This window comes from Thunnus albacares, chromosome 15 (assembly GCF_914725855.1).
Source record: "Thunnus albacares chromosome 15, fThuAlb1.1, whole genome shotgun sequence".
NCBI lineage: Eukaryota > Metazoa > Chordata > Actinopteri > Scombriformes > Scombridae > Thunnus > Thunnus albacares.
The window spans coordinates 11,717,471-11,740,049 of record NC_058120.1 but is presented as its reverse complement, the minus strand read 5'-3'; the positions used below and the strand labels follow the sequence as shown (position 1 = coordinate 11,740,049).

The 22,579-nt window shown below is 39.6% G+C and overlaps 2 protein-coding genes across 2 annotated transcripts; both read left to right on the top strand.

Annotated features, from left to right (window-relative positions):
* The first annotated feature begins 9,588 nt into the window (after positions 1–9,588).
* Positions 9,589–12,544, top strand: LOC122998977 (cytochrome P450 1B1-like). Its single transcript, XM_044376032.1, has one exon. The coding sequence runs from the start codon at positions 9,857–9,859 to the stop codon at positions 11,432–11,434; it is 1,578 nt and encodes a 525-aa protein (XP_044231967.1). The 5' UTR covers positions 9,589–9,856; the 3' UTR covers positions 11,435–12,544.
* A 1,057-nt stretch (positions 12,545–13,601) lies between these two features.
* LOC122998860 (cytochrome P450 1B1-like) lies at positions 13,602–16,199 on the top strand. Its single transcript, XM_044375898.1, has one exon. The coding sequence runs from the start codon at positions 13,885–13,887 to the stop codon at positions 15,484–15,486; it is 1,602 nt and encodes a 533-aa protein (XP_044231833.1). The 5' UTR covers positions 13,602–13,884; the 3' UTR covers positions 15,487–16,199.
* Positions 16,200–22,579: the final 6,380 nt, after the last annotated feature.

Here is a 22,579-nt window from a genome sequence, read left to right as displayed (position 1 = left end):
CCCGGAACGTAGGGTGTGCTGCAGTATGACAGAAAGGATGAGGTGGACTTCAGCGCAGCTGGAACTCTCAAACATGCCGGAGTAAGAGAAAGCCAGAAAACTGACTGGTAATTTATATCAAATGATGCTACAGGATGCATGTGTTATAGAAATCACATTTAATAAGTAAATAGAATTCTTGGCACTCTCTGTTGTATCTTAGATTCACTCCAAAACAATAGACAGATGTCAGTGCTCATTTCAAGAGCCAGACTTAACGACATAAAACATGTCTGTATAGAATTATCTAATACATCCAGGTTGTAGCTATATAATTTTTTAAATCCATTGGACCTTTATTTTTTTTTTACCTATTATGGCACTTCTTGATCACTTTTCTAATCTAGAAATCAACTATTAACCAGCAACAACGACACAAAAAACAAAGCAGAAATTTGAAATATCTGGGATTTATTTGTTACTTATGATTCAGAGGATATTGTGTTATATTCTTTATCATCATTTGTGCAAAACAACAACAGAATGAAGGGCTTATAGGGTGGACACATTTAGAGAGCCATGCTATGCTGTTCTCTCTTTCTACAGCACAAAAATGCTCTCTGCAGAAGAGCGGGCCTGACCCTTGGAAAAGTAAGGCGGTCATGGCCATCTGTCAGCTAAAGCCAAAATATGACAACTCTCACTTTTGAAGAGCACCAGAGGGCAAGAGGCTGCTGGAGTTGTGTCATCTCCAAGGATCACACTGTTATTTTACGTCAGCTTGCTTTAAGAGCTGTAATCACTCTTTCTCTGTTCGTGGATGTAAGTATAAACACTTCAGCAGCTTGTTTGAGAGATCTCTGCTCCTCTAGCAGCAGCACGGAGAGTATTGAATGTCTGCGGTTCAAATAAGAAATTCTGTCTCCTCAGTAAGTGAAGACTGAAAGTGAATCAATAAAGCTGAACTCTGATAACTGAGTTGACAACCGTTGAAAGACAAAACAGTTTCCCTCACTGAATCTATGCCAATCACAAATTAGGGAGCATAGATAAATAGAAGCAGATGGGTTACAGAGAGATTTTTGCAGTTTGAGACAATTTGAATGTCAATTGGGTAAAAAGTATCATTTGAAAGTTTGTATTTCATAGATGATGATGTTATAATCTGCCCTTTACAAAAAAGAGCAACATGGGGTTAATTTGATTTCAGTCAGTTTTAATGGATGAAGGCTGTTGTATGCTTGAAATTAATTAGTTCATATGAACTGTCATCCAATTTAAGGGCACAAGTGTTTATAGCTGTTGTGAAAGGCCATATCCATATCCATACTGCAGTATGAACAAAGCTTTATCATCAACAAATCACATGAAGACTTTTATAATTACCTCCACAGAAAAAAGGTTGGAAAAACTGGAAGCAAGTCTTCAGCAGTCATGATTTGAAGGAGTTCAAGTGAATTCCTTGGTAACGTTTCTGCTCCACAGTAATTACTTCACAATTTACAATCCCAGATACGCGAGGCTGTGGTGTGCAAATAGGGCGTGTGGTACATAAAGCACACAAGCCCAATATATGGCCACCCACACACACTCATTTCACACTCTCCTCTTAGACAGCTTTGCCTGCTCCGGCTTGAGGAACAATGAATTTCACAGCTTCTAAGTTGTTGGCTCTTTTCTCTTTTTTATCGCAGAAATTATTTTTATTCTTGATATATTTTATTTTTACCCCCCTACAATTATTAATTTACAGTACAGTTGAACTAAATCACAAGGTAAGCTTTTCCAGCCCTAATAATTGCTCTGCAGGGCCCAGGACAGTGAATGTCCTCTGCCCTTTGTGGACTGTCTCACTGTTGTGGCGATACCATCGACTCATCTGCAGAATTGGAGCAGTGAAGGGGGGTAACCCGACCGCTCGTTGACCCGGCTTCATTTTCAGGATACTAAAATGCACCGAGCTGCTCAAGTGGAACATATGAAGGTGCAAAAGAGAGGGAATCACGGAACATTATCCGCCCAATTACACAATGAGAAGAGCAACCCGCTGGTAGTATCCATACTGCACGTAATGTTCAGTGTGCCTGTGGCTGAGCCACTGGCCCCCTCGGCCCCAATCAGACCAGCTCAGTCTCCCCACCTGCAGGGATCCCAGCCTGGGACAGTCTGTCTACAGAGAGACAGAGACGAAACGGCTCATAAATATATGAATCAATAAAAGTATAGAGAAAAAACAGGAACATTCTGTTTAGAAAAAAAGACACGTCCTATTACAGCAAACTGAGCAGATGCTCTACAGAGGATGTGAAAAAATGGTCAAAGCATTAACGCATATTGTATTGTATTGCAGGAGTAAACTCACCAACATTTTACATGACAACATCTCATGTTTCTTAGTTGTCATGAAACAGGAGTTCATTTGACTAACAATGACACAAACTCTACTTGAAATAACCTGAGCAGAGTATGTTGACTTGCTTGCATTTGTACAGATATTGAGATAATTGTTTGCAGTTCTTGACATGTACATTAGGTAGTTACCATAGTGATTGAGTTATATTAAACTATGCATTTGCAGTTATCTACTTAATATTCTAAAATGCATTTTGGAATAAAAAATGAATAAATTACATGATAAAATACAACTCAAAAAGATAGGATCTTAAATGTCCGGTATTTGACTGTGCTCTTGTGAGATTTGCCAAGAAATTATTAACAACCCATTGTAGGTTGCATGAAAATAAAATGTTACTGTGACTCCAAAATGCAAATATGAATCTCTGATATGCATTTATTCTGTACTGCTGGAAATATTACAAGTATATTTCTCCACCATGATTGTCTGCTCTATTGGGATGCACTCTTGAACCTTTGAGTCTCAAAGTCATAAGCACTTGTTCTACAATTATAATGAAAAGGAAGGATTCTGATGGTTTTTCACACTATCCCTCCCATGTTTTACCCACATCTGGACAGACCATCCAGCAGCTGCAGCAGCAACAAGTGGTGTTTGTTGGAACACAAGCCAGTGGTACAAGTTTTTTTTTTTTTTGACCAAGTCTGGTACATTGACAGCAATGTTTATTAATGAGCACTGTCTCTATCAAATCAACTTGTAAAGTGAAATACAATGAAATGAAACAGAACTGGCTTCAGAAAACATCACTGATGAGTGTTGTCTTTGTAGTTTCCAGCTGCGTACGAAATATGCCCATGTGCAAGTGATTTATTTTTTCAAGGTGGATTTCCACTTTAATTCTCTTTTGAGTGACCCAAAAGAAAGATATCTTTTTAAAGTCAGCCATGTGCTGCAAAACCAGTATAAGACAGTTAATAACTGGCAGTATAGCTGTGAGTGACTTATGATAGCAGCATTTTTTTAAAATTGAGGCAGTTGAGATAAATAACATGTCACTGTCAAGCTCAAGTGAAAGATTAATAACAGATAGGCGAGTTCATGAAATACAGAATGCTTTGTCTCATACTAAGACTCACAGCGTTATCCAATGACTTTAAATGTGATCAATATGGTTAAGTGAGTTAAAAGTATAAATCAAAGGTAACTCTGGAGAGCACAGTTCCTAATGGACTTTTTATGGTAAAGACCTCATCCTTCCTATCTTTCTCCACTGTAACGATTACAAGGCAGAAAAGTATTATATGAAAACGTGTATTTTGTGGATGATGGATGACTTCTGTTATTTAAAAAAAGGAGTAGCCATGGCCTGTTGTCACTGATTTTAACAGTCTAGCCTGCACAAGGTCAAACAGACCCAAATTATCCTCTGACATCCTCTAATAATAACACTTACAACATACATATATATAAGCTTAATTTATTATGTTTATAGAGTCATTATTCACCTACTGCACAGATAATTCCCTGTTGACAGGAAAGCTGCCTCCACACAACTCCACATTTTTAAAATGACAGCTCTTTTAAACCCAACGCAATTTTTTCCAAAACCAAAATATAAAGAAACTTAGATAACAAACAACATTAAAAATACAGATAGGCAACCCACATCATTTTTAAAAAGTTGTTACATAGATGACTGAGCTGAAAAACGCAGAAAAGAGTGGAAGTTCAAAGTAAAAATCCAGACTTAGTTGTCCACAATGTAAGTTTAATATCATCATTGCCTCCTGATAGGTAACTATATTCACTGAATGTTCATTTAATTGCAATTTAGCACATAGTGACCTGTGATGCCGATAAAGTGACCAAATCCTCTCTTTTTTCAACTTTTACCTTTATCTAGGCCATATCCCCACACTGCTTATAGCCTAATATTGCTACAGTGGCATACAGTTTCTTTTAAAGTATTAAACAAATAGGCTAATGTAGTTCTTATATCTGGCAGGAGGTGGGAAATGCCTAATGAACTGTCCTGCCCATGTCTCAGCCAGCCTTTTAAGAGCTCACGGAGTCGGGGTCATCTGGAAGCCATTTCTACTTGTGCTTTCTCCCTTGTCTCATTGTAATCTCTCAGCTACAGCTCCACACACCTCCTCCTCCTCCCCCCCGCCCCCGCTCCCCGGTGAAGCCGGGGTTCAGCGACCGAGCTCCGCACACACCAGGCCAGAATGGCATGCAAGCTCATCCCCGCTCTGCTCCCCTAGCACGCAAAAACTCTACGGGATTAGAAACAAATATCCCTATACTGTACATAATACATGGCTCCAGTCCTTGGGTGCCACATTAAGTGAAGATTTATCACGCAGCCTGCGCTCAGTGAAGATGGGAACTGTTCAGTTCAGGAGGAGTGTGGGAAAAGACAAAAAAAACGGCTATTATCTTAATCAATAACTTAATTAATAATACAACAACTTAAGGTTTGTTTGCATTATAGTGTGTGACCTCACTGTTACTACATTTTCTCATCATCTTTATTTCTTACTCTTACTTTATATTCCTATAGTTTTGTTTTATTTTTAGGCCGGAATTTGACCTAAAATTTAAAGTTGATCTGAGTAAGTGCATGCAACTTTCATTCTTATCTTTAATCAAATTACTGTGTACCACTTTGAATATTTTATACAGTAATAGCTGAAAGTCTGTAACTTTGAATAATTTTTTTAAATTAATATTTCCCTGAAGTATTACAAGTGTGAAGAATTGTACTGTTGGTGGTCACTGAGGTGAATCAAGCCCCTAACTTTATATGTTGCCGCTATATTCAACTACGGAACCACATGAAAGTGCAGTATGCGTAAGAAAATATTGCACTAAGGTTACAAATCATACTTTTGGAAGACTTCTAAGTAAGTTTCATGGTTTAACCAAGGACCTAAAATAATTCCAGAAAAGCATTTTCTAAAAGTAGTGCTCTCCTCTCCTATGTGGGTTGTTTGATATTGCCTGCAGCAACACATCTTTGGGTACAGTGGGTCTAACACAGCAGATAACCAGATTCCTTGAAATGGTATTTTTAATTCCAGATGAACACAGCGATATTTAACTTCACCTCATCTTATATTAGGTTGCCTATATAGTTGCTTTTTCACTCACTATGGTCTCTTTTTGTTGTAAAACATCCTTTCAGACATGAGGTTTTGACAAGAACACAAACAAGAAATTGAATTTTCAATAATTCAATAATTTCCTTTTGTGTAGCAGTGGTTCATTGTGCTATGAATGAACTGTGGTTAACACAAACTGTCAGCAGAACGATCATGGTGTACAAGGCCATAGTCATTTTGATGCTGCGTTCCTTTAGATTATGAAGGCATGTTTAAACACACATGATCCACAGTGGTGTTTTTGAAACAATGTACACATAAAAATACATGGAAAGTGATATTTCAATGGTTTTACATTTTCAGACTTCATACAATGAACTTTGTTTAGAACCAAAACCAAATTCGGCATAATTAATTTGTCTCCTTTTCATTTTTTAACATAATCAAGACCATGTCAAAATATGACCTGCAAGCCTTGAGAGTTAAATTCAACAGTGCAGAGTTGTTCTTACACATATGTCAAAATACTGCTTACACCACTTTCACCACCAGACAAGTTTGTATAAGCCCACTGAAGTAAATTGTGCCTCTGCTGGTCATTTTTCTCAGGCTTTTTTTTTTTACACACAAACAACAATCAGGTCAAACAATGACAATTTTTCCAAGTATCTCTCTTTCCGCATATTGTGGTCTGGCAGATGAAAACTCTCTCATTTCAAACATCACCATCTCAAACTAGCAATGTCCGGTGGTTACCTCCTGGCTGCCTGAGATGGCTCTGGCCCAGAATATGTTTTTGTTGGTCTGTTTACTGGTTTGTCTGGGTTGTTTTTGGGTGCAGCTTTTTCAGTCTTGGCTCACCTTTGTTCTCTCATGAAAGAAAAAGAAGCTTAATCTTCATTCAGATTCCTGTGTTCTCTCTGCTCTTCCCTTCCCTAAGTCCCAACAGCTCCCCAACTGCCTGTTGGACCCCTGGCTTTCCTCTCCCTGCTGCCCCCCTCCCTGCCTCACACCCCAAACCCCTACCCCCTTTCCCTCTTCCTTCCTCCCTGTCGGTGGTGTGCGTGACAGTAGCTCACTGAGAAGTGGAAATGAGACTAGTAAACAATGATTAGCTCCAGAGCCGGGACAGCCTGCTCTACCATTGGTCCTGTCTCCACACAGTGAGCGCCCACCCGCTAGTGCATGACATGCAGCAACATATAGACCCCATCCCCGCCTCCCTCCTCCCGCCCCCACCTCCGAATACCACCCCCTCAACCAGAGTCAACGCAGGGTCAGGGCCAACCTTTCACAGCCAGGTTACAAGGGGTAATCACAGGCAAACACAGCAGCCACACGCAAAATGCACACACGACACCCCACCACCACCCCCACCCCTCCAACCCCTCCCACATACACACACACACACACACACAACCTACACTCCCTCCCCTCCCAACACCCAACCACCCCCTCCCTCAGCCACAAACCTGGCTCTAATTAGCGTGATGGGGATGCGAGTGGCCACATGTGTGCGAGGAGCAGACTCAGGCAAGGAGGAGGAGGAGGGGGAGGAGGTGGTGGTGTTGGTGGAGGTGGAGGGGGGGGCGGGATTCCCCCTATAGGAATAGAGGAGAGAAGAAACAGTCATCCCCAGTGCAGGCAGTGTATTCGAAGACATTGCTATGTCTCTGGTTAACCGAGGAATCATTCTGGAGGCTTTGGTGCTCAGCCACACCGCATTTCTCAAGACAAACAGCTCTCAGGCAGAGCTCTGAACCAGCAAAACTCTCTACATCTGTAAAAGCGTGTGTAAGGACCATTACTGTGGAAGAATGACACATAACACATAATGTAGTTACACTTAAGTTTCTTTTATTGTTGCCTTTCTGCTTGTTGTCACAGTTTAGGCATGCAGCGTCTATAAGACCTGTTAGTTATTCCCTACAGTATAACAGTTTGTGAGTGAAAGTGTAAGTGAATAAAAAAGCTTTCTGTCACATCTTTCGGAGCAGTAAAGTGTTTGCTTTGTAGATTAAGTCACATAATACTGTATAAGGGTTGTAAAATCAGTCACAAAAGCTGTTAGGTGCAAAAACCCATTAAACTTTATGGTGAAATATAAAGATACAGAGCATGGTTAATGTTTTATTTGACTAATGAGACGTGCGCTGTGTGACTTTACCTCTGACGGTGAATGTAAAAATAAATTTACCTTTATCATTAGTTTTTATGATGGGTCAAAAATAGACCCCATGGTTAACATTCATCTAATATTTGATGTGAAACACATTTTTAAGTCAATTTGATATCATTTTTCAATACCCAGAGCTGCTAATGTCCTCTCCTTTCCTCATCCCTCCTCCTTCTCTTCCTCTCCTGCTGATAATGACTGACTGTGCTTATGTGGTAGTGAAGTTTTTGCCCCTCTGACTTACTTCGGAAATGTTTTAGTACCTTCAATTAGGGTCATTACGTCCCTGCAAAAATAAACTTCACAGTCGGTCGGAAAACAAGAAACAAATTTTGTATTCGGCACAGAGGAGGAAAATGTTTTGCTTTGGGAAATCAAATTACTTTGAACTGAAAGTTCAATAAATTAATACAACGGGAATTTCAATGGATTCTTATGATCAATGCCAACGACACATGCACTCATCCATCCATCCATCTAACTATCTATTAGATGATGGAGCATACACAACAAAATAATCTTGTCTCGTGCATAACATGATTGTGCAACTATGAAAAAACCAAACAAAAACAAAAAACAAAGAGCTTGGGATTTATTACCTGAGGCAAGCAGTTAAATATGACCAAGATTTGACCTCAGACTTTTCGTTGTTTGCTTTCTCTATTTTTCTTTCAGATTCTCCCCAATATTTCTGAGGACTGTAGCTTGAAAGGAGGGTGACTGTTTAAGTGGGCACGTGAAGTTTCAACTCAGTAAAAGCAGATTAAAATATCAATATTTTATGGCTTGTCAGCACTGAAATATTGTGCTAGTTTGTTGTATGAGCATTCAGTCAAGTTATGTTCTGCTACTTCCAGATGCCAAAGTGAATAATAAGTGTGACTGAATGAAGGAAATAAACAAATCAAATATAAGACTAATATTTCCATAGGGATCACTGAGCTTATACTGATCTTGATATTGGTGATATTTTGTAATGTGTTATCATATCTGTGGTCATTTTTCCTTTTAAATACCTACAGACTTATCTGTGATATTTTCTTTTAAAAGTTTATCTTCCGTGTTAAATTCTAAAAATTAGAAATGAATGACTGATGATTTGTGCGTGTGCTTAAATCAAATAAAACGTATAAAATTCGGTTGGCTGAGTCTTTGGACGGGGTTAAGTGGTGCGTAACTTTCTCTCAACTTTAGTTTTAGCAGAAATTTTATTCATATTACAAAGTAACAAAACGAACAAAATTAATCTTTGCAGTGGTTTACAACAAAATGAAAACGTTGGTTTTAAAGATTACTGAATTTCTTGTTCTAGACTAAACATATATTAAAGCGTATCATTAAAGACACGTTGCTGCATGCAGATTTCATCTGGTTAAATTCACTGACTCAAAGTTTCTTTGCAGAGAATTAAACTGTTTTGATCTCTAACTAAGTTTTACCGGATCAAAACACAGACCGTTAACTGGATACACAAATAATGTTATGGTCACGTAGCTGGAAATATAATTACACATAAAGAGATTTTGCACAAATTCAATTCAATTGTAAACTCAAGTCTAGAGTTAGACAAACCGTAGCTATGCAAACATTTTTTTCTGGCACGCGTGCGCCCGCTGAGTCTTCTGCAGCCAGAAAATAAATCATGTTAGAAAGATACACTTTGAAATGTGCAAACGCTGCCAGTCCTCCAATTAGTAAAACAAATTGGCTCGACACGTTTCCTACTGAATCGGTCACCAGTTGCTGAGTCTTTTCTCTGGAGTGGACGGCGGTCGTTCACGCTGCACGCTCACGGTGTCCCTCAACGCTCACAAGCGCGCGCCTCCTAGAAGCGGCCGACAGAGGAGAGATAATGTAGTGGGGTCTGCAGGGCTACCACAATGGGAGGAGTATGAAAGTTATCCTGAGCCCTGCCCACCAACTGCAAAACATATAAGACGCTGGAGTGAAGCAAAAAGCAGGCACTTAAACCTTAAATCTTGATGAAAAGACTGACTAAAGGCAAAAACTTCACCCTAACTCACTTCATTTGTCATTTTTTTTCATTAAGTCTTTATCATAATGACCTCACTGGTATTTGATTAACACATCTGAAATATTTTTCTCATCTGACATGGATATACAAGAGCTTTATTAATTATTTTTTATCCAAACATTCAATCACTGAACACATTTTGTTGAAAAGACTTTTTTTGTCCTTTTTTTTTTGAGGAACACGTGCGCAGAAAATTTGTCACAATGGCACTGGACACTGAGTTTGGTGTGAAGGGCAGCAGCATCATCAGAGAATGGAGTGGACAGGTCCAGCCTGCTCTGGTTGCTTCCTTTATTTTCCTCTTCTGTCTGGAAGCCTGTCTGTGGGTCAGGAACCTGAGGCTCAAGAGAAGACTGCCAGGACCCTTTGCCTGGCCAGTGGTGGGCAACGCCATGCAGCTGGGCCAAATGCCTCACATCACCTTTGCCAAACTAGCCAAAAAATATGGCAATGTGTACCAGATACGACTAGGTTGCAGTGACATTGTGGTTCTGAATGGAGACAGGGCGATACGTCAGGCTCTGATACAGCACAGCAGAGAGTTTGCAGGCAGACCAAACTTTGCCTCTTTCCAGATGATCTCTGGAGGCAGGAGCATGACATTTACTAATTACAGCAAACAGTGGAAAGCGCACAGGAAAATTGCCCAGTCCAGCCTTAGAGCCTTTTCCTCTGCAAACAGTCAGACCAAAAAAGCCTTTGAGCAGCATGTTACGGCTGAGGCCATGGAACTGGTGCAGGTATTTCTGCGCCACAGCACTGATGGACGGTATTTTGACCCTGCTCATGAATTTAAAGTAGCTGCTGCTAATGTGATATGCGCTCTCTGCTTTGGGAGGCGATACGGACATGATGACCTGGAATTCAGGACCCTGTTGGGAAGGGTGGACAAGTTTGGAGAGACAATAGGGGCAGGTAGCTTGGTAGATGTCATGCCCTGGCTTCAGTCCTTCCCTAACCCGGTCCGCAGTGTCTATGAAAACTTTAAAAACCTGAACGAGGAGTTTTTCGCCTATGTGAAAGATAAAGTGGTGCAGCACAGAGAGTCCTTTAACCCTGACGTGACCCGGGACATGAGTGACGCCATCATCAATGTGATTGAGCACGGGAAGGACAGCGGACTGACCAAAGAGTTTGTAGAAGCAACTGTCACAGATTTAATTGGAGCAGGTCAAGACACAGCATCGACCTTCATGCAGTGGATTGTCCTGCTCCTGGTTAAATATCCGGACATACAAGCTAAACTACATGAGCTCATAGACAAAGTGGTAGGCCAAGACAGACTGCCATCAATTGAGGACAGAAGCAGCCTGGCATACCTGGACGCCTTCATCTATGAGACAATGCGCTTCACCAGCTTTGTCCCTGTCACCATCCCGCATTCGACAACCTCAGACGTCACTATTGAAGGTCTCCACATCCCCAAAGATACGGTGGTCTTCATCAATCAGTGGTCTGTCAACCATGACCCCCTGAAATGGAAGGACCCACATATCTTTGACCCCACACGCTTCCTCGATGAAAAAGGGGCCCTTGATAAAGACATGACCAACAATGTCATGATTTTTTCAATGGGTAAAAGGCGATGTATTGGTGACCAGATAGCCAAGGTGAAAGTGTTTTTATTCACGGCAGTCTTGCTGCACCAGTGTAGCTTTGAGAGCGACCCCTCTCAGCCCCTCACTCTTGACTGCTCCTACGGGCTCTCACTGAAGCCCCTCCGATTCTGTGTCAACGCCAAGCTCAGGGGAAAGCTGCTTGGCTTAGTTTCCCCAGCATGAACATCCCAATACTGTGACTCAAGGCCAGAAAAGACTAAACACTTCCCCACCAATAACATTAAACAGTGAGTATCAGCATACGTGCACTAAATCCTATTGTTGTAAGACTTTCATATTTAATGATGATATTTAATGAATATCTTAACATGGTCTGTATTTGAATTATTGTTGGTGCAGGGCTGAGAATATGATTTCAAAGATGTAATGTTAGCTACAGGTAGAATTCAAGCTCATGGACTGTTGGGATCAGTGCAAAAGGTATTACAGTTCTGCTTCACAAAATATACTTGATCAGATTTTGTACATAATTGTAATTCTGAGTTGTGTGCTTGTTTTACATCCAATATTGAGCATGTACATGTGCAGGAATTAGCTACATCCCCTAAATGTCAATTTAAACTAACATAAATGTATATGAAATGCTTGTGAATGTTATGAAGTCACTTGATGACTAATTGTTCTCAATTTTAATATGTAAAAATATATTTAACCTTTGACACATAATGCAGTTACAAAATATTTTTTTATAAGTTCATATTTCAGGTATGAAAATAAATGTAATGAAGTTTAATCTATTTCACTATCTACTGTACTCAAAGCATATGAACACATTAAACAAAGAATGTTGATGAAAAGAAAAAAAGAGAAGCTGGGAAGCGAAGAGGAACTCTTTCATCAAGGAGTATCCATCAGTGAAGAAGAGACATTGCCATGAACCATGAACACTTCTCAAACTTTATGTATCCAGGGTTCTGTTTTACTGTACAAGCACTGAGGCTACCCCAATGCCAAACACAAGTCTCATCAGTTCACACGATACAGATGTGCAGCATTTTTTTCACACATGAGGCATTATCATAACCATGTTTGTTTACAAAGTTTACAAAGTAAGATTTTCAAAGCTACATGGATTTCACTACACTCTCTTATTCAAGAATTGATGCTATAATACCCTATGGATGTGTGTCTCTGTCTGTGTCAAGGCAAGAGTGGGTCTTGAATGTTTAAGCATTCATGATAGAGGATACTTTGTTATCAATGTGTTCGCTTTATATGATGGAAAATGGAAAAATAAGCTAAATCTGAAATGAATAAAATGAACTGTCAATGGTCAGTGTAAAATGTCAGTTTGTGTGTGTGGATTAAATTTTTACATCTATTCAGCAGTTTTCTACTATGTATATGTCTGACTACAATTTGAAACTAATGTCTTAGTCTTAATGCATTATTTAGCCAGCGTCAGCACTGTCAGATATGTGCCAACAATGTGACATGTGGTACCACCATTGTTTAGATGTTTGTCATCATTACTCATTGTTATAAAAATAGAGAACTCTGGAATACTTGACTTATCACTAAAATCCAAGCTGATGTTTTTTTAAGTTTTAACATTTTGTTGCACAAACACCCACATGAGCATATTTATAGCAAGAATCCTCTGTTCTGAATTCTATTTTGATGCAGCCACAATCCAAACAGCTACATTATCTCAATGACCTTTCTTTAAAAGGCTATTATGCCAACATTAACACTGTATAAAATATATGTTTATGGAGCATAATAAATGGTGCTGTTTGTGTATGTTCAGTGTTTGAATCAGAAAACCCACAGCTTTCATGGTGATATCCCAGAGCCCTTTTCCCTGGATTGTTATAAACAGCTTGGCTGTGAATAACAGACACTGAATCATGTTTAAAATGGCCATGGAAAGTCAAAAGCAAAGTGCAAAGTCCATAGGAAAGTGCAAACAGCAAAGCCATATAACCCCAGAGGAAAAAACAATCAACTTCAGTTTTTGTCCATTAATTACCCGTTATGCTACCAATGTAAACTTCCATCCATTCCATCACATTGATGAAGTGCATTATTTTTAAACATGAACTAATTGGTATGTGGAGTTGTGTATCTTTAAATAGTGTCATGGTAATCTCTATTATGTTCTTTGGCAATAAAACTGTAAATCTGTAGTTTTTGGCAACAGGGCCTATTAAGTAGCTGCTCTCCTTTTCCGTCATCCTACAAGGGACACTGCTGGAAGCAGGCCTGAGTGGGAATAGGACTAAGGTCTGCAGGCTGTGGTCAAAATGGGAGGGGAGAGATAATAAAAAACCTGAGTCGCTGACCCCTCCCACCATAGAGATACATATAAGCGAAGTGTTAAGGCTTGAATCTGCATTCTTCTAAAGTGGTCATCTGAAGCGTCTGCGTTACAGCCAACCACTCAACCTGATCGAGCTCTTCTCACTGACTTCAGTGGAGGAGGGGTGAAACAGCATGTGAGCGCTGCTTGGAGTCCTTTTTTTTGCTATGGATATTTTGTCAATCTTATTATAATATACGACAACAACAAAAAGAATCTGAATTTAATATATTTAAGACTCTACTAAGAAGAGCCTCTTCAAATGGTTTCCAGTTTTAAGTGAAAATTGGCTTTTTCTTGGACACAGTGGATGATAGGTGAACTACAAGATAACACGATGACTCAAGTGGACACTGAGTTTGGTGTGAAGGGCAGCAGCATCATGAGAGAATGGAGTGGACAGGTCCAGCCTGCTCTGGTTGCTTCCTTTATTTTCCTTGTCTGTCTGGAAGCCTGTCTGTGGGTCAGGAACCTGAGGCTCAAGAGAAGATTGCCAGGACCCTTTGCCTGGCCAGTGGTGGGCAACGCCATGCAGCTGGGCCAAATGCCTCACATCACCTTTGCCAAACTAGCTAAAAAATATGGCAATGTGTACCAGATACGGCTAGGTTGCAGCGATATTGTGGTTCTGAATGGAGACAAGGCAATACGTCAGGCTCTGGTACAGCACAGCACAGAGTTTGCAGGCAGACCAAACTTTGTGTCTTTTCAGGCTGTCTCAGGGGGGAAAAGTATGACTTTCACCAATTACAGCAAACAGTGGAAGATGCACAGAAAGATTGCTCAATCAACAATCAGAGCATTCTCATCTGCCAACAGCCAGACAAAAAAAGTCTTTGAGCAGCAAATTGTGGCTGAAGCCACAGACCTAGTTGAGATTTTCCTTAAACTCAGTGCTCAGTGCCAGTATTTCAACCCTGCTCATGAGCTGACAGTAGCTGCAGCTAATGTGATTTGTGCCTTGTGCTTTGGAAAACGTTATGGACATGATGATGTTGAGTTTAGAGCCTTGTTACAGAGGATAGATCAGTTTGGACAGACAGTGGGGGCTGGCAGCTTGGTAGACGTAATGCCATGGCTTCAGTCTTTCCCCAATCCAGTCCGCAGTATCTTCAAGAACTTCAAAGACCTGAACCAAGAGTTCTTTGGGTTTGTCCAGAGTAAGGTGGAAGAGCACAGAGAGACCTTTGATCCAGAGGTAACAAGGGATATGAGTGATGCCATTATTGGTGTGATTGACAAGGCTGACAGTGACAACGGACTCACTAAAGGTCACACAGAAGGAACAGTGTCAGATCTGATTGGCGCAGGTTTGGATACTATTTCCACTGCTCTTCACTGGATTCTCCTTCTCTTGGCAAAACATCCTGAACTCCAAACGAAACTCCAGAAGCTCATTGACAAGGTGGTGGGGCGAAACAGGCTGCCATCTGTGGAGGACAGAGGTTGCTTGGCTTACCTAGACGCCTTCATCTATGAAACAATGCGATTCACAAGCTTTGTCCCCGTCACCATCCCGCATTCCACAACCTCAGACGTCACTATCGAAGGTCTCCACATCCCCAAAGACATGGTGGTCTTCATCAATCAGTGGTCTATCAATCATGACCCCCTGAAGTGGAAGGATCCACATATCTTTGACCCCTCACGCTTCCTAGACGAAAATGGCTCCCTGGACAAGGATCTCACCAACAGCGTTATGATTTTCTCAGCAGGGAAGAGAAGATGTATTGGGGATCAAATTGCCAAAGTAGAGATATTTTTGTTCTTTGCAATTCTTCTTCACCAATGTAGCTTTGAGAAAGGCCCCGATGAAGACCTGTCTCTAAACTGCTCCTATGGTTTAACACTGAAGCCTTTAGATTACAAGATCACTGCCAAACTCAGGGGAGAATTACTTAAAGACCAATGAAAAAATTTTCTCCAACAGCAATGTAATATAAGGTATGTGTTCTAAAATAAATATTTATGCCTTGTATCACAGAGGATTTTCATGTAATAAGCTTTTATTAACGTCAAAAATGCTGTGCTCAGTTTGGATCAAATGATAAGCTTTCTTATTTCTGCTGACATTTAAAATTCTAACCAAAGACAATACTGTTATTTCACTCAGTCACAAAATATGTCAGTTCATGTATAAAAAGTATCCTGTAAATGCCATTAGACAGCATGTGAGTCATATCTGAACTGTTTAAGCTATTTTACTCTCAAAATTTGTGACTGCAAGAGACTGAGAAAACCCAAACATATATGTACTGGCTGTGTTACACCATGTAAGAAACAGGAAAAAAAAAAATTTTATAAAAGCTTTGATGTGGTGAACAAAAACCACAGCTCATATTAAACCTTAAGTATGTATTGTTATTTATATGAGGGTATTTGGTGGAGTAACCCTAAATTGCAATATAAACCGGTGGTGATAAACAGAAGTGCTTTTTTCGCTGATGGGGAGAAATCATGTTCCAGTTGTTTGGTCTCAATTGAACAATAATTCATCCAGACACTCAATTATCCTTGTATGTAATGAAATTTTCATGTTTGAGCTTATTACAAATACAGTGTGCAAATAAATACAGTGTGCAAATAAATCATGAGTAATAACTCATGTCATATGTCTAAAAGCCACTAATTTCAATTGTTGTTTTTTTTGTTGTTGGTCTTATTTCTTCATTACACACATATATATACATATATCATTCTACAACATGATTTATAATGAAAACCACATTGTCTGAGCAATAAGCTGTATAGAATAGCTAAATAATGTTTTCATAGTGAACATGACAGTCCTGTGTAATACATGTACTCTACAGTGTGACTAAAGCCCTAAATTGACAATGAACATTATAAAATGATTTATAACTGATTCTGTGGGGTGCATCATCCAGAGCAGCCAAAGTGTTATGAATCACAGAGGCCAGAGAGGTCAAGTCCTCACAAGCAGGCTGTGACTCACTACATCAGTACAGGCAACAGTAAGCAGCCACAAGCTTTTCTCATCAATGTTTAACATGGATCACTGTGTACTTTTGACCGCAATATCGTGTTTTTTTTTATGAAACATTGAGATTCAGCACAGTCAGTGTTAACTCCCATTTACCAAAACACTGGGCTGTTTTTCATCTCTTTAACTGTCATAATAAGTACAGAAGAGACTAGAGATATAAAACATTACCATTTTGGCATAAGGAGTGAATCATAAATAATCACTTTAAAGTCTTAAAAGTGACACAAGTCCACTTTTAAGTCCTCAGCTAGTTTTGACACAATAATCACAGTTATGACACTCACCCCCCCACCCCTACACGAGGGCATTAGAATCTAATCTAGCTCTAACTGGTATCTTCTGGGTCCAGGTTGCAAGGTTAATGGCACTAAGGACTCTTCCCGGGACAAGCCGGGGCCCTGTGTGCCAGTAGCTTCCTCAATTTCTGTTTTAATAGGTAATAGAAAAAGAATAGAAACAGGAAACACCCAACCGATTTTGCAAATGTATCAAATTTAGCATTCATTCCCCATCAGCCGCAGCCTGTTAAGAAATTGGGCAGATAATACTTTTAACACACTAAATCTACCTTTATTAAACGTCAGGTCCTTGGCAGGAAAAACATTTTAAATCAATGATTTGAAGAACAATCTTGATTGTATGTTTTTAACTGAAACTGGGTTAGACCAAGATAACAGTGCAGCTGTTCATATCGAGTCAACCCCTCCCAACTTCAGTTTTATGTGTGAAGCTAGAGTCCATAAGAAAGGGGGTGGAGTTGCCATTTGATTCCATTTGATTGGAATGATTCCCTCCAATGCAGGCATATATCTTATGGAAATTTTGTTTCTTTTGAATACGCGGCTCTTCAATTGAACTCCTCTTCTCAAACTATGTTCCTAAATATCTACAGTCCACCTAAATACTGTGCAATGTTTTTGATGACTTTGCTGAACAGCTGCCTATAATCTGACTTGACTTTAACTGTGCAGTTATTGTTGGTGATTTTAACATCCATGCTGACAACCCCCAGGACAGAAGGACTAAGGAACTGTGTGACATAGTCCATAAACAATAATGTACATTCACACTCTGGACTTAATCATCTCAAAGAGTGTGAACATTTCTAAGGTTGTGGTGACTGATGTTGCTCTCTCTGATCATTCCTGTGTTTTCTTTGACAGTGCTATCTCTGTTCACACAAATGTTCAAACAGACGTAATCACAAAACAGTATATTACTGAAAACACCAGTCAAATATTTATTCAGGCCTTCTCTTCCACACCCACCCTCTCTTGGGTCTCAGCAAATGAGCATGTAGATAATTTAAATTCTAAAATCACAAATGTTATTGATGCCATTGCACCCACTAAGGTGAAGGTTGTCTCTGGCAAGAAAAGATCTCAATGGAGAAATGCCACGCTGGTAAGAATAAAAAAAAAAGAGAGTGTCGAAAAGCTGAACACAGGTAGCGAAAAATAAATCTCTAGGTTCATTATGACATCTATAAAAAGAGACTTTGCATTTATAATTTGAAACTGAGAAATGCAACGCCAAAATCAATAATAATGCACAAGCTTTGTTTGCTACCGTTGACGGCCTAACAAACCCTCCTGTGTCAGTAGCCTCTAAACTTCTATCCACCAGGTCCTGCAATGAATTTGCCTCCTTCTTCACTGACAAAACCCAGAAGATTAGACAAGCAGGTACAGGCTATGTGTTGTCTCTGTGTCCACTTAAAATCAATTCAAATACCATGACACAATTTTATCCGATTAACCAGAAAAACTTGGAGGACATTATACAACATCTGACATCCTCCTCCTGCTACGTTGATATTCTGCCATCAAGCTTTTTCAAAAATGTTTCAAATTGCTTGGCCTCAGATCTTCTACAAATTGTCAACACGTTTGTTCCCACAGGCCCTGAAAACTGCTGTCATCAAGCCACTCTTAAATCAGAACAATCTAGACACCTCACTAATGAACAATTGTAGGCCCATATCAAACCTTCCGTTTTTGAGAAAATCATTGAAAAAGCTGTTTTTCAACAGCTGAACAACTTCTTGGCAATAAACAACTGTTTTAATGTCTTCCACTCAGGATTTTAACAACATCACAGCACTGAGACTGCTTTTGTTAAAGTCTTCAATGATATCCACTTAAGCGGCAGAGTTTCAGTCGTAGTATTACTGGATCTCAGTGCTGCATTCGACATGGTCGACCTCAACACATTACTAGACCGACTGGAAAACTTGGTGGGACTTTCTGGCACAGTACTAAACTGGATTAAATCCTACTTAAAGCTGGAGTGCGGGACTTTTGTCACTCCCTTCTGGCAGTGAGAGTAATTACAAAAACACTGTCAGCAGACAGCACATGCTTACGTCATAGGCTCCACCATAGCCTACTCTGTTGCTACTGTTGCGGCTGTAAAACAGTCGCTAAATTGTTTTGAGCATGACACAATCCCCACAAAATGATTTGTTTCACTATCAGAATTTGATCCATTCAGTCCAATAACATTTGGAAAGTCTAGATGAGTCACACAATTACATTATTTTATCCTCATTCAAGTTAGCAGAGAGCTAACTGGAAGTTAGCCAGTTTGACCTGAAAGCGCGGGAATGTTAAACCAGACACCAGATTAGAATCTCCAGTATACTGTGAAATACAGAGAGATTTACTTGACAGTGATAGGCTTAATCAGCATTGTGTGAACTCATGTGGCAAGAGCTTGAATGTAACGGATGTTCATTTACACGTAAAAGTTCTGCACTGCAGGTTTAAAGGACAGGGACTACTTTGTGTCTATAAGTAATTACACATCTGAGTGGATAAAAATGACATGCGGAGTTCCCCAAGGCGTCATTTTGGGGCCTCTTCTGTTCAACATCTACATGCTCCCACTGGCTCTGATTATGGAAAACAACAAATTATGTTACCATAATTATGCAGACGCCACACAAATTTACATAACCGTATCACCAGGGGACTCTGGTCCAATACACACACCAAGTAAGTGCATTGAATAAATCAACAACTGGATGTGCTAGAATTTTCTTCAATTAAACAAAGACAAGACTGAAGTAACTGTTTTTGGAGCCAAGGGAGAGCGATTAAAAGTCAGTGCTCAGCTTCAATCAATAATGTTAAAAACCACAAACCAAGCCAGAAATCTTGGTGTAGTCAAGGACTCAGACCTGAATTTCAACAGCCACATTAAGGCAATTACAAAGTCAGCTTACGATCACTTTAGGAATATATCAAGAATTAAAGGACTTATGTCTCAACAGGATTTGGAAAAAATGGTCCATGCATTTATCTTCAGTAGACTCGACTACTGTAACAGTGTCTTCACAGGTTTCCCTAAAACATCGATCAGACAGCTGCAGCTGATTCAGAACGCTGCTGCTCGAGTCCTCGCTAAGACCAAGAAAGTGAATCATATCACTCTAGTTCTCAGATCTGGCTTCCTGTCTGTCAAAGAATTTATTTCAAAATACTGCTGTTCGTTTATAAAGCATTGAATGGTTTAGGGCCAAAATACTTTTCTGATCTGCTGCTACATTATGAACGATCCAGACCTCTCAGGTCGTCTGGGACAGGTCTGCTTTCTGTTCCCAGAGTGAAAACTAAACATGGAGAAGCAGCGTTCGGTTTTTATGCTCCACATATCTGGAACAAACTCCCAGAAAACTGCAGGTCTGCTGCAACTCTCAGTTCTTTTAAATCAAGGCTGAAGACTTTCCTGTGTGCCGCTGCCTTTGATTAAATCAAACTGAGGCTTTTGATTCATTTTTTATACTGCACTGTAATTTTTATTCTTGTATTTTATGTATGTTTTTTAACATCTTATTCTATTTTAGCTTATTTGTATTTTCTATTCTCTTCACTCTACTTTAATAATTTAAAAAACAAAAAACTTAAAAGATAAATAACTATTTTTAATTGTATTTAAATGTCCTTTTATAATGTGTTTCTTTTGCACTTTGTCTTAATGCTTTTAATGTTTTATGTAAATCACTTTGAATTGCCTTGTTGTTGAAATGTGCTATACAAATAAACTTGCCTTGCCTTATGCCAATAAGCAATATTTGTCAGCCCATGTGTTTGTCACATCCCTTGATTGGTTTCATTCTGTAACCCACGTTGTTACTTTTTTTTGTTGCGGTTTGGGTTTGGCATACAGTACCAGTCAAAACCTTTCCATTCACTTGAATGAGAAAGTGAGTCCAAACTTCTGACTGGTACTGTATGTGTTGGAGCTCTGGTAGAAGTGGTGGAAAGTAATTTTTAAAAGTACATTTACTTGAACAATGTACTTAAGTTAAACAGAGATAAAAATAAAGGCACGTAACTTGTACAAGGAAGGTATTGTATTTTTTCACTACACTCCATTTATCTGACAACCATGGGTACTTTTCAGATTCAAATTTTATATATAAAAAACATATGATAACCTTATCAAATTCAAAAATTGTTAAATTATTAAATTGCTCTTTGTCACATTTCAATTGTTTCTGAGTTGTTAGTTCCACCAAAGAGAGATTTACCCTCTAAACTTCTGAAAGACTTTAATTTAAATAACTGTTTGAGGCCCAAAAAGGTTTAATTATTCAATATTTCATTTTTCTACACTCTAGATTCTGCACATTTCTCAATGTGCAGAATCTTATTTTTACTTTTGATACTTTAAGAACACCACACCCTCCTAACTGTCTCATGTTTGAACTCTTACATACCGAGGCAATGATTACCAGACACTTTTGGTTATCAAATACTGCTTAATGGCATACAACCTGACATGACCCACCTGTGTTTGTAACAGTGTCTGCAATGGTAATTAAGCTTTCCATTATTTTCTTCCACCTGTATACCATCTTCAGTGCTGTAGGATTTCCAATAAAATCATATGAGATTTCTATCTATTCCAATAAATGTAGTCAAGAAACCTGACCAAAAATCTTCCTCCTGACTTGAGGTTGTAACAGTTTCCATTCCACTTTCTTTATTTCAGGAAATCCAAAACCACCGAGTGCTCAGACCTTGCTGCAAGTATGCTACATACATGTACATTTGTGTTAGCAGCTTATCACTTTCATCCCCAACTTTCCTTTTTTTGTCTCCTTCTCTGTCCCATGGGAGCATTGCCTCAGTGAGCGGTTTGGAGTCTACCTGCGTACTTGCAGCAGCAGCACTGTGGGTGAACTCTAAAGGAGGCTTGTTTTCACTGAGATTTATACAGAACTGGCTGAAGATATTCTGTACTGTACAAGCTCTCTCTCCCTCTCTCTCTCTTTGCTCTGCCACCGCAAAGACCTTAGAGGGAGGAATGGGCCGCCTGATCTCCCCCGTTTCCATCAGTGCTTCCCAAAACATCCATGAAATCTGTCCAACTAAAAGACTCCCTTTCACCCCGAGTCCCTCGTTCTCTGCTTTGCATACCCCACAGCCCTCGACCTGCAGAGTTTCACCCCTTAAAGGAAAAAAAATGTGTACAGGCTGACAGTTTTTCAGCTCTGAGTTTATTCACATTCTGCACGTACGCAAACCCACAGAATGACCTCCCACAAGGTTCTTTCCGCTACCGCCAGATACAGCTCAGCACTCTGGAGGTTTCTACATGCAAACTGCAGTCACTTTGTTAGATGACACGCAGTAAGGTAGAATTCCTTGGAAGCAAACAAATGCAATTCTCCAGAAAATCTCTTCCCCTGTTCATTGCCATCATCTGCTGAAACACAGCGGAACATTGTGTCTGAGCATTGGCTGGGCTTCTTATTAAGCCGGTCTTTCCTATAACATCGCCCTCAACACCAACATGCTGACCACAGCTTCGCTCTAAATCCAAAATGTTGCAGACAAATAATATGACTGTAATTTTGCATGCTCTTCAATTTGACCCAAAGCATCAAGCATCAAAACAGATCATTAATCATTCAGTTGCAAAAAAAATTGGAAGTAAGTAACCAAGTAAATATTTTTCTTTGAATAACAAGAGCAAATGGCGTCTGGGG